Source organism: Austrofundulus limnaeus, unplaced genomic scaffold (genome assembly GCF_001266775.1).
Source record: "Austrofundulus limnaeus strain Quisiro unplaced genomic scaffold, Austrofundulus_limnaeus-1.0 Scaffold52, whole genome shotgun sequence".
In the NCBI taxonomy this organism is placed as follows: domain Eukaryota; kingdom Metazoa; phylum Chordata; class Actinopteri; order Cyprinodontiformes; family Rivulidae; genus Austrofundulus; species Austrofundulus limnaeus.
In genome coordinates this window covers 1,515,342-1,528,442 of record NW_013952454.1, presented here as the reverse complement: position 1 = coordinate 1,528,442, position 13,101 = coordinate 1,515,342, and the positions used below count along the sequence as shown (strand labels likewise).

Genomic DNA, 13,101 nt, shown 5'->3' with positions numbered 1-13,101 from the left:
TATTTAACACAAATATTATTTTGACATCTCTGACTTTCCAAATTTGTAAACCAATTATATTTTCACTTTCATAGTTTTTCTTTTTTAAGCCACTTAGATAGAAAGCAGTACTGAATATTAATTTCTTAGTTTCTTCATCATAAGTGACTTTTTTAAAGAAGAAAAAGAAAGAGAAGAAAAAGGTGAAATGTAGTGGGGAAACAGTGAAAGAGATTTGACGATATGTGAAAAATTCATGAAGAAAACACAAGACAACACACCGGACATCTTGGCTGCACACCTGCAGAAACAGAGAACAAAAACACAACAACAAAATGCACATGTATATAATAATAGTGATTTATAATCTTGCTGATAGCTGAAGATATATAATATTTAATATATGCACACACACATTCAATCATTGACTGACCAGAAAAGCCAGGATTTAAACACCTGTTTGTGTGCGGTTGTGAGCATGCATGTATATACAAGATCTCTCATAGTTTTATTTTCAACTGCTTGTAATTTTAACTGTCTTGAGTGTGCATAGAAATGTTTTTACCAGCKTCTAGCCAAGATTATGATGCTTCTGTAGAYACCAAACATGTCTATGTCAAACTTAAATAACAGAGTAATTAAAGTAGAAAACCGGGGGTTTGGGCTTAAGAGATGAATGAACAAATTGGCAGGCCAAACTTTAGTCACTCGCGGACCGGTTGTGGCCTGCAGACCGCCAGTTGAATAGCCCTGTTCTGTAGATTTGAAGTCCTTTGTGGGAATTAGAGAAGCAATATTACAGCAAATAAACTAAATATTACATGGACGGGACCATTTTATTTACATGCAAAGCATTCTGGGTAAATGATAACATGGATAGGTCATCGGCGCGAGGCTGCTAGCGAGCTATATCCACCCTGAAGGTTAATCTTGGACAATATCTGATGATCGACTCTTAAATGAAACCAGAGAGCGTTGACAGAGAGGAGAAGGTAGAAATGACTCAGCCTGTAACTGAAAATATGGATGGAGGACAACAGAGCTGCTTCATGGAAGAAGAACCTCAGTTTAGCCTGTTAGCTTTAGCGCTAGCCCCGATATTACAACTATATATATTTATTAGCTCAGCGCTACACATTCTCCTCTCATCACTGAGGTCCTCCATGACAGAGAGGGGAACACAAAAATAACATCCTGCAACTGAAAATATGGATGGAGGACCTCAGTTTAGCTTGTTTGTCATGCTAGCACCGAGTTAATACATATATATGGTGATAGTGTCAGGGCTATTGCTAAAGCTAACTGGCTAAGCTGAAGTTCTTCTTCCATGAAGCAGCTCTGTTGTCCTCCATCCATATTTTCAGTTCCAGGCTGAGTCATTTCTACCTTCTCCTCTCTGTCAACGCTCTCTGGTTTCATTTAAAAGAGTCGATCATCAGATATTGTCCAAGATTAACCTTCAGGGTGGATATAGCTCGCTAGCAGCCTCGCACTGAGGACCTATCCACGTCATCATTTACCCAGAATGCTTTGTGTGTAAATAAAATCTGTGTTAAAATGTTTTTAAAAATTTACTAAACTAAACAGCCTACAGTATTTTTACAGTCTTTATTTTATAATTAAAATAAATGTTTATCAAATAAAGTCTAATGTTACAACTAATCGTGGATCCCTTTAAATAAACCCTTAAAAGGGAAATAAATTGTCAGAAAAACTAAACAAATGCAGCTGACAATTTGTGGAAACAGAAAGTGTAGTAGAGAGAGATTTTAGGGTTTAGGTTGCATCAGGTGTTGTGCTTGTTGGCAGGCAACTGCGTGACACAAAGTGACGGCTAAAGTTACACACATTCACATTTTACGTAGACAATATGGAAAAAAACTTGTAACTAACTATTTAGTGTGTGGAATGCCTAAATGCATTCTTAACAGAGATATATCCTGTAATTCCAGATTATCATCTGTTCCTGTCACTGGAGTAAGAATTTAGTGAAACACATTCCTGCTTTGTTGTTTTTTTTAATCTCTTTAATCTTACATGTCTTTTTAACTTTCAGGAATTTGGGATTGTAATCAAAGCTTTGCCATCATTTTTGAGTAATTTATTTTTAACTTACAAGTTTTCTTTCTCAAAATCCAAAAGGCAATGTTTCCAAAATATGTACAAACTGTGTTTAGATGAGAAGTTGTTGCAGCCAGGGTGAAACAAACAGGTTAAACGAGTGTCCTGCTACAAAAATAACTTGACAGGTGATGTGTTTTGTTAGATACCATACCCACTGACAGGATAATTAAAATTACATCACACTTTAAAAAACATTGTCTGTACTGCCTTTTTGATGGTACTGCTTAAGCGCCCAGTCATATATTTTTTTCTTTTTAAATCTAAATGCTTTTAATTCCCCGACCAGGTGGAAAGATTTGACTGAAACCTCAGGACAAGCACCTCGACACGACACCCAGAGTCTGGACTCTGGGGTAGAGGGACCTGATGAACCAGACAGATCAGAACACCATCCTTCCCCATCAGGTCAGTCAGGTTTCCCGCCACACACCATTTCTGACACGAAAATATATGTCTGTACTTTTCATCTAGTGCTGTCTCAGTACCGATACTGGTATTGGTATAGAGTCCGATATCAGCATTTTTTTTTACAAGTACTTGTACAAAATGCCCTGATACTCGAGATTGATACCAATACTTGTGTCAGTTCTCTGTTGAATATGTTACAGTTTACATTTCAAGTGAAAAGTTTGTCAGATCCATGTTTAAAATAAATTAAAAGTTAAAAGAAAATCATATTTTTTAATTTATATTTTAAAGAGTATGCATCCTGCTGTACATAAATAATTTTACCTGATGGGCCATAAGTAAGGAGATCCACCTTGTTCTTAATTTTTATTTTGTGTTTTTAAAGTAATTGTGTAAGTTCTAAGTACTCTGTATCAGTGTGAAATGAAATTTAAACGTGTTTGTTTACTTCATTACGTGTTCACAACCAGATGGAAAGTACACCAATGTGTGAATGGTTAAATGTGAGGAAAAGGATCATACAACCACGCAACACAGCGCTGGACTGAAATGCAGGTTTAATGCTTTTCTCCCCATGCATTCAGCAAAGCATCCAGGAAGTATTATTCAGTATATCACTTCCTTCAGGACCTGACTCCACCTATTTTCATTGCATCATTAAAAGGGTCAGACTTTGACTGGAACCTGGTCTCCTGACATAATTCCTTTCCTAGTGTAAAAATCAACATTTTATTATGTGTTGAAGTGTTTCCAGGCATGCATCTAACCTAACAGTACCTCCTGCCCTGTGTAAACGTATTTTATAGCCACCCAAACCAGTCTGTACATAAAATCATCAATTTAATCACAGAACAAATCACACAATAGTTTATAAGAATATATCATGGTTCACCTAAGAAAAACTACAGGATGTAAGGATGCAKCTGCTGCCGTTTTCTTCCCAAACTGCTGTGATCAGACTTTGCAAGGCTACTCTGTGCGTTGGCTTCGTTATTTCTACGAATTCCAACAAAGCGTGCTGACGTCAGGTAGTTGGCTACAGCCTCGTCCTTGAGTTTTTAGTTTTTGTCGATGCGTTCTGAAGAGATAATTTTTTGAATATAGGATCAAACTAAATCACCCGAGTTTTTTTTAGTGACCCCTTAAAGAGATAAGCTGTCATGAAGAACATTATTTATCTGCCCTTGTTTCAAATTTGGTAATGATTTGAAACGTCGAAGTATGTTTTTTTTAAAATCTGGAATAGTGCTTGTTGCAAAGTGTGTTGACGCACGTCTTCGTCACCTGACACATTTCACAGGCTGTCATTGGTTGAGGAGCTTTGTTTACAAAACAGATGTCCACATGGTTTTTAAATTGTTTTAAGTTTCTTACTTTCTAAGACGCATTAATTTGATTTGATGTAATATTATTTTATACCTTTTCTGCTACTTTTGCATTGGTTATTATTGCGTTTTATTAGTTTTTAGGATACAAGATGCTTCCTACAAAAACCAGAATATGAATCTTTTCCTAATATTTCTTGGTAATATCTTGAACACTGAGGAAGTTATGAGCAAAGAAAGATAAGAACAAGGTGAAGTGGTCACATTGGTTCTGCTGTGAACTGCAGCAAGAAAATTAGCTGATTTCACTTAAACAAACATCAATAACTTCCCTCATACTTGAGATAATCACAGGATTTTGGTGTTATTTTGTATGGTTTGTTATGTTCTTTTGGAATCCGCTGTCAGATTTAATATTGGTGTAGGATAAAAAATGTATCCACATCCCTACAGAATGTGTGATGCTTTTAAAAATCAGTAAGTAAACAAACCCCAATAAATTTCTTCAGGTGAGTACCCAAACGGTAGTACTGTATTTATACTCGCACTAGGTTTGAGAAAAACTAGTGTCAGGACACCCCTAATTTCATCAAAGTAAAATGTCCAGTAGTACTTTTTACATTTCCCTTAGCAGTACACTTAAACCTAGACTTGATGAATAAAATTAAGGTTGTTCGGAATATAACAGATATTGTTTATTTTTTTTTGTTTTTACAAATACAACTGTCCGTTTAAAAAAAAAATCGTTTTTTTTGTATTTTCGTTATTCTCGTATCCTTATATATCCTCTTCACTTGTTTCTTGCAGATTTTGAATCATCCAAAAGATCCAACCACAAGGAGCGAGTCAGTCCCGCCWCACACGTTACCCAGAATGCCTCTGGGAATGAAGACGAGGATCAACCAGCAGAGGGAGACGAGATCGAAGCTGCCGACCAAAAGAAGAAGAAACAGCTGCACAAAGTGGACCAAAGTAAAGATAACGACAACAAAAGCAGGGAAGAGAACGCTGTCCAACTCGAGCACAGAGAGGAAAAAGAAACTTTAGACCAAGAAGAGAGCGATGATGAAGCAGACGAGACTCCCATGGATTCAGCAGATTCAGACACAGAGCAGGTGGAAACTTTCTTCAACACAATGAGCCACAGGTATGATAATGGCACTCAGGAAAGTCACATTGCTTAAAAGGCTTAATTTATCACAAGCTTGTTGTGGGATTGCCGCGATATTTGTTTAACAGTATTAAAATAAACCAGTTTAAGCTACATGTTAAGTCTCGTCATTGAGCCAAAGCACCAGTCTTCTGACTGCACAGCAACGTAGTTTGTTTGAATTTAAGAAAAACAAAGTCACAAATAGGTCTGAACCATCTCAGAATGTCATGACAAAGTGATTTATTAGTGTATTTTCTTTTAATCACGTCACAGAGAGGCACTCATCTCATGTGTAGGTTTGTAAAGTTTCTGTTTTTGTTCTCTTTGTGTTTCTGACATATTTCGGCTCTTCTGCTAGAAAAGTGTGAAGTCTTTTCTGTCTTTCTCACTGATGTGGTCGATGTAAACAAGTGCACCTTAGGTTGTTATAGAAATAAAATCCTGTTGAATTGTTGACAAATACACAGAATAGCCTCAGGTATTCTCAGGCCTAGAACTGCATGACACTTTGTGTGAAACCTTTTTTTGGGTTTTGACATTTGTACCTTTGTTTTCTGTGTTGATGTAGTCGAATAAAATATTAAATGTTTTCCAGATGTATTCTGCTGTTTGAATCTGTTTTACTTGTTTTTTCCCCCTTTAGATTTAGTGATATAAGACTGGATGACGACAATGGTATTCCCTCACAAGAGTTTTTGGACTCATGCTATGCAATAGTGCCTGTATTAGGTAGGCTTGTTACATTCAGTCTCCTCTCTCATCTGCTTCCCTCTTCCTGTTTTCCACTCTGCTCATTTGCATCTTTGGTCATTTCAGGTTTTATGACTTTTAACAAAAAATATTCCCTCCTTTAAACCTGTTTGTGCTTGGCATGGCTTTTATTTTTCATGAATGATGTGGCAGCTTTCTGCTTCAGTTTTCATATATATTTTTTCTGCGGTTGTAAAACGGTGGCTTTATTTTGGGCTCTGCTGCATTTGTCAGTGTTTGTCGTACAGATCGGCTCGTGCATTTATGATCAGAGCTAATATGCAGAAAAATCAGCTGAAACACAAACAGCACATCAGCAGGTTTAAAGGTATTTTTGTAAAAATATGAATGCRTTCAGTTCATACTCAGYTATGTAAAGATGGAAGAAATAACAGCATCAATTTTTTTTTGAATGTGCATCAACAAGAACAAAAAAAGCACTTTATAAATGGGAGTCCATTTGTCATTTTTCCTTTGTGGGAAGATCTGCTGGAAACAAGCAGCACTGGATGTTTTCTTAAAGGGATCCATGATTAGTTGTAACATTAGACTTTATTTGATAAACATTTATTTTAACTGTAAAATAAAGACTGTAAAAATACTGTAGCTGTTTAGTTTTGTAAATCTTAAAAAAATATGTTTTAACACGGACGGAGCCATTTTATTTACACACAAAGCATTCTGGGTAAATGATGACGTGGATAGGTCCTCAGTGCGAGGCTGCTAGCGAGCTATATCCACCCTGAAGGTTAATCTTGGACAATATCTGATGATCGACTCTTTTAAATGAAACCAGAGAGCGTTGACAGAGAGGAGAAAGTAGAAATGACTCAGCCTGTAACTGAAAATATAGATGGAGGACAACAGAGCTGCTTCATGGAAGAAGAACCTCAGCTTAGCCTGTTAGCCTTTGCACTAGCGTCAACACTATATTGCCTTATATGTATTAGCTCAGTGCTAGCACTACAAACAAGTTAAAGTGAGGTCCTCCATCCATATTTTCAGTTGCAGTCTGTCATTTTTGTGTTCCCCTCTCTGTCATGTGGATGGAGGACTTCAGTGACGAGAGGAGAATGTGTAGCGCTGAGCTAATAAATTAAGTGATAGCGTTGGGGCTAATGCTAAAGCTAACAGGCTAAGCTGAGGTTCTTCTTCCATGAAGCAGCTCTGTTGTCCTCCATCCATATTTTCAGTTCCAGGCTGAGTCATTTCTACCTTCTCCTCTCTGTCAACGCTCTCTGGTTTCATTTAAAAGAGTCGATCATCAGATATTGTCCAAGATTAACCTTCAGGGTGGATATAGCTCGCTAGCAGCCTCGCACCGAGGACCTATCCACGTCATCATTTACCCAGAATGCTTTGTGTGTAAATAAAATGGCTCCGTCCATGTAAATATAATTTTACATTTTTAGATTAAAATTTTATAAAAACTAAACAGCCTACAGTATTTTTGCAGTCTTTATTTTACAGTTAAAATAAATGTTTATCAAATAAAGTCTAATGTTACAACTAATCTTGGATCCCTTTTAAGATTCATGATTTCCAAAAAGAAGACAGTGTTACAAGAAACAATTTGTAGATAAGTGTTATCAGAAAAAAAAGCCACAGTAAAAAGCTTTCAGCTCACACAGAACCTTTTATTTAAATCCTGATACATTTTTTTCTCCTCTCTCTTAAATATAATTTAAACATAACTTGTATAATGTGCTACAAGATGCAACAAATCTTAAAATTTTAGAGATGGTTTTATAAAAACACTAATTTAAATAAGTAATCAACACTTCATCATATAACCCCTTAAATAAAAATCAAACTCCAGAAGCAGCAAAGAAATGATTTTAAATTCTCTCTTCCTCAGACAAACTGGGATCCACAGTTTTTGCACCAGTTAAAATGGATTTTGTTGGGAATATTAAGGTAAGTTCACGTTTTAAAGAAACAATGAACAAATTGTGATTAATGACAGATTTATCATTTAAAATAAAGCTAAATGACATTTTAAATACTGAGTCAAACAATCAATTAATGAGAATGATTTCTTGTATAAATGGAGGATTTTTGCATTTATCTACTTTTTTTATCACTTTTTATTAGAAATTTAATCTAAAGTTTTAAATATGCAGTATATTCTAGGAGTTATAAAATGTACAATTTCCACACTCATTTGCTGAAATAGGAGTTAAGTCAAAGTAGTTGAAGCATATATTTCAGACCACCTTCATCTTTCCCCCCCGCCCCTCCTGGCAGAAAATTCAGCAGAARTTGATGTCGGACCCTGACAGCTTCCCCACACTACAGTCCATCGTACTGCATGAACTACAGATGAACGTTGCTCAGGTCCGCAACTCTGCGACCGAAGCTCTGCTGTGGCTCAAACGAGGCCTGAAGTTCCTCAAGGAGTTCCTGTCAGAGGTCAACGCTGGGGAACGGGACATCCAGGCAGCATTAAGTAAGATTCTGGGCTGAAGAAGTGGACATTTATAAACATAAATGTTTTTTTTTTTTTTTTTTGCTGTGTATGATGATTTTTAATATTCCATCCAGATAATGCTTATGGAAGGACTCTTCGGCAGTACCACGGGTGGGTTGTACGAGGTGTATTTGCTGTAAGTATCTCTTACTTACATTAACAATGGACTATTTCGCATATACCGTTTAGCGCCGCCCACCGGAAGCGGCGCACAATGGTTTGTGTGATTGTTTGGGGGCAAACAAAAGAAAAGTAAATGATGGGACAGGCTATAAAAGTTTAAAGTTTGGATTGTTGCACATTTTAGAGTGTTTAATTTGGTTCGTGAGGTACCAACTTCTAATCAGRAAAAGGACAAACTCGTGCAGAACTTTGACCTGCTCAAATGTTGGAATTAGTRCCTAAAACAGCAAACTGGAGATGCAAAATAGAGGCAAGGTCATACTGCTGTGCAACATTTTCACTCTTAATATAATGTAGTAATTACTATATATTATATTATATATAGTATGGCACTATATTAAATATATTACCAGAGAAAATCCCAGTAGTGATCATACTAACAGCATTATGACCAGTGGGGCTGGGTGAAAAACATTTAATCTAAATATAATCTTGAGGCAGGCTGACCTATCATTTGTTAAATTCTGAGTACCTTTTAGCCACGCATCAAATTTGGCTTCAATATTAAATCAAAATATGTRTTTTTGTTTTAACAGTAATAAATGAATTTGTTATTGTGATCTATAGCTTTCTGTATGGTGTATATTATTGTTAAATAAACTGTACACTGTTATATGGTCGAGTTTTTTTAGATAGTCCATACCTATATTTGTAATATTAAGTGGTCAAAATGATCTGTAGTCAGGAAATGTGATATGCACCCTAGATTGCTGTAAACCACGTCAATATATTTAGCACAAGATCTACTAGACCAGTGTTTCCCAAAGTTTGGCTTGGGACCCAAAATGGGGTCCCGAAACATCAAGGTGGGGTCCTGAAAAGATTTTCTGAATTAATTACATTTTTGCCTTAGTTGTTACAAACGAGTGAGGTTAGTATATTTAAAAATGTATAAATGTAGTATAAAAATATTGTTATTACGCCCATGTGGGGCGGCTGTGGCGGAGTGGTTAGGCGAGTCGTCCTGGAACCAGAAGGTCACTGGTTCGATCCCCCGTCCAGCTGTCTGTCGTTGTGTCCTTGGGCAAGACACTTCACCCACCTTGCCTACTGATGGTGGTCAGAGGGTCCGGTGGCGCCGATGTATGGCAGCCTCACCTCTGTCAGTGTGCCCCAGGGCAGCTGTGGCTACAGTGTAGTTTGCCATCATCAGTGTGTGAATGTGAGTGTGAATGGGTGAATGTCTGTTATGTTAAGCGCTTTGGGGTCTGGAGGGACTTGAAAAGCGCTCTATAAGTTCAGAAACATTTACCATTTACCATGTTTAGTTGACCTGATACAAATGTTTATCATCCAAAAATAGTTGGGGGCACAGGTCTCTGCTACTGTTATTTTGTGGGTCAAAAGCTGAAAAGTTTGGGAACTACTGCACTTTGGTTCCCAAAGTTGGGCTTGGGACCCAATTATGGGTCATGAAGCACCTTGGATAATCTCCAGAAATCAATTTAAAGGGTGATGGTGTAATATTTTCCCTATATAATTATTACAAAAACACAAAATTAGTATAAATAAGTATTTATATTTGTGTAAAGCTGTTTAGATAGTCAAAAACCTGTGTTTTTAGGGTTATTAATGAAGTTTGTGTACTCAGACCAGTAATATTTGGGGTCACAAGTTTTTGCCATGGATATTTTGTGGGTCAGAAGATAAAAAGTTTGGGAACCACTGTACTAGACTATCTTGTGTTTTAATAATTCTAAATATTTAAACTTGTTTTCATGTATCTGTGATCATTGTTGCACATACAGTATACACAGGTAAAACATAGTACACCGCCCATTTTCAGTCATTTAATTCACACACCGGCACCGGATGCCCCCAAACTGGCCCATGGTGCTTTGTGCTAGGTAAAGATGGCGGTATCTGCGAAATAGTCCACGGGCTTGTGTTACGTTAAAGCTCAGTTCCTTCCCTCCTGCCTTTCAGCTGGCGCTCCGAGCCGCTCCATCTTATCAAAGCTTCGCGGCCGCCTTAGTGTCGAGCGAGGGGGACGAGCTGAGGAGCGAGTTCACCAGCAGCGTGCACAGGGACCTGGGGATGTACCTGCCTGCCATGGAGAGGCAGCTGTGCATCCTAGATGAGCTGTACGAAGAAAACAACCTGGAGTCTGACGAGGTGGTGTGATAAACAGGAAGTGATCAGAGTTGAAGGAAGGATGGAGCCTGTCCTGTTTAGAGCAGTGAACTGCTGAATGCATCAAGTGAGTGTTATTTACACATTAATATGTGTAACAGCAGTTTGAGTTGTTTAAGCTCTTCAACAAGGATCTGGGTCTAAAAGTATAAAGGTGTTTATTTCGAAGCAGTAACTATTGAGACGGTTTGGTCTTAATAAATCATGTTGAGGTCTTGTTCAAAAGACCAACTACAGTCAAAGGGTTGTAAATCCTAATATGCAGACTCTAACTATAATTATTAATAGTGACATAAGTTTCTGAACCTTATTTGTTGCATTTTTTTATCATTCATGTTGTAGGTACACAATTACGTAATATTTATTTCCTGTAAATTAACGAGATTGTTTTTTTTCCCTTTAAACTGAGACGAATGTAAAGAAATCTTTAAAGCAGTGTTGTGCCATATTTCCTTAGTTTTGTGAAACGAAGCGCTCGAGCCAGAAACAATGTCAAGTTGTTCCAATCCCCATTAAGTACTAGTTTTTGATTGTGCGTTTTCCTGGGACCAAAATCGGTTTTTGTGTGACTGTTTTTGCTTCTGCTGCCTACAGAAACACAAACCCAGAATAAAATGTTACTGTTCATTCTCTGCACAAACCTTTGCATAGTTTACACGTTTTTGAATCTATTTATTGCAGTGTAAGTAATAAGGCTCTCATTAAGGACAAGCAAAAAATAAAATAAGTCTAACTTTGGTGTGACTGTATGGACATTTATAACCTAGCATGTTTATAGAGGGCATGTTTTGTGTAAGAAATAACACAGGAAGCAGCAGAAAGTGAATAAAGACAAAGGGCTTGAACTGAACCAAGTACAGTGAATGATCCTATAGGTGAACTGGAACTAAAAACATTCTCTCTGGGCTTTATTGTATGTTTTTTTGGATTTTTGTTTGTTCACTGATTGCAACAAATCCTGTAGATTTAACTAACTGGTAGGATTGTGTAAAAGTTGTGCAATAGACTGATTTTGTTTTCAGTTGCAAATGATGTTTGTCCTGTTGTGCTAATGTCATTTTACAACAACTAATTGATTTTGATTTTTTATATCAATGTTTATAAAATGCTGTTTGATTTTTACCCAATAAATACAAAAGTGTAACTTCTTCCCCAGCTTTAAAATTAAATCTAATCTTCACATTTTATCTTTAAAAGTGGAAATGTAGACAATATTGACTGCATTTATCAAATAAATGATGTTTTTGTTTCAGAATTAGCCTTAGACAAGACAGGTGACATTATTATTTAGGTATAGTTTAGTAGCTGCACTTATTGTTTCTGTCTTATGAGAATTAAAATGTTTATTATAACATTTATAATTCAAATGATCATCTTTGCCTTGTTTTAAGTTTCCACAGAACAGCTTCTTCAATAATCGTTTCTCTTGTCTTATTTTTAGGAAATGAAAATATTTTCACTAGGGTTGTATTTTTGGTCCCAGAAAAGGAACAGAAAGAAGAAATACTGAAAGGTAACACTAAATGTGGAGTTCTGAGGAAAAGTTCTGGAAATGAATGTTTAACTTGCTGTAGATAGCTTGTTGAACTTGGTTCGAAAATAAGTTAAATTCTGACCAGACTGATGAGCTAATGGTTTGATTGAATGTGGATTGCTGCCATCTCAAAACAGCTACATTTCCAATAAATTTATAGCAGCTCATGAAACCATTTTATAATGCTGTTCACTACTGTAAGTTTATATCATATTTATGTGGACATTTGGGAGCACAAACAGCAGCAGATAGCTGTAGCAATTCTGGTAAAAATAGATTTCTGTAGCCAGCTTTAAACTAGCTGTTTGCCCATTTTTAGTCAAACTATTTTCACAAAATTTCCATCCTCAACAGGTAAGATATTGTTTATAACATTTCACCAGAATCCCACTTCAAAAAACTCTGAGCTACTGACTTGAGGTATTAGAGAATTGTATCTTTTTTTTTAATTATATAGTCGAAGAGTCAGATTTTTTTTTAGTGACATTTAATGTTGCATTGAGACATCGGGGACAGTAATGTGTTTGCCTGATCAGGGAGAATGCACTTGACGGGGAAGGTAAGCTTTTACTGAAGCATCTTCGCAGACAAAATTGTCATGATTCAATTTAGAAAAGGACCACAGCATAACGTACTTACATGGTCAGGYCCAGCCTCAAACATCCTAATTGCAATGCTGGCTGGCTGCCCGTTCACAACTGCTGTTTCCTCACCTGGATTCCAAACAGACTCCTCTCTGAGAGGCTTTAAGACAGGATGAGAACCTTAAAGTGCCTGTGACATCCAATTTTTGTAATAAATATGAATGTGATTTTGGAAACCCAACATTAACAACATATTGCAAAAAGAATTTCACGCTGCTGAGATGAACGGTTGTTGAGATATTTGCATGTGAAGAAACAGGAAGTGAGGTCAAAGGGGAATGTCTATGTAAACAATGTGGCTAAAATGATTGACAGCACAGGCTGTAAAGAATCCGATGTTACTTTGGATTATTTTGAGTCATCAGAGAGATGGAGTCAGAATTTAAATAATATTTCAC

The 13,101-nt window shown here is 36.7% G+C and overlaps 1 protein-coding gene across 1 annotated transcript in view; it reads left to right on the top strand.

Annotated features, from left to right (window-relative positions):
- plekha8 (pleckstrin homology domain containing, family A (phosphoinositide binding specific) member 8) overlaps nt 1-11,675 on the top strand; it is a 16,226-nt gene extending 4,551 nt beyond the window's left edge. Inside the window, exons 7-13 of the mRNA XM_014008745.1 lie at nt 2,390-2,508; nt 4,644-4,983; nt 5,633-5,718; nt 7,598-7,656; nt 7,987-8,188; nt 8,284-8,345; nt 10,319-11,675. Coding sequence (XP_013864199.1) covers nt 2,390-2,508; nt 4,644-4,983; nt 5,633-5,718; nt 7,598-7,656; nt 7,987-8,188; nt 8,284-8,345; nt 10,319-10,516 — 1,066 coding nt within the window. The 3' untranslated portion in view covers nt 10,517-11,675. The remainder of the gene's footprint in view (nt 1-2,389; nt 2,509-4,643; nt 4,984-5,632; nt 5,719-7,597; nt 7,657-7,986; nt 8,189-8,283; nt 8,346-10,318) is intronic.
- The last annotated feature ends 1,426 nt before the right edge of the window (nt 11,676-13,101 follow it).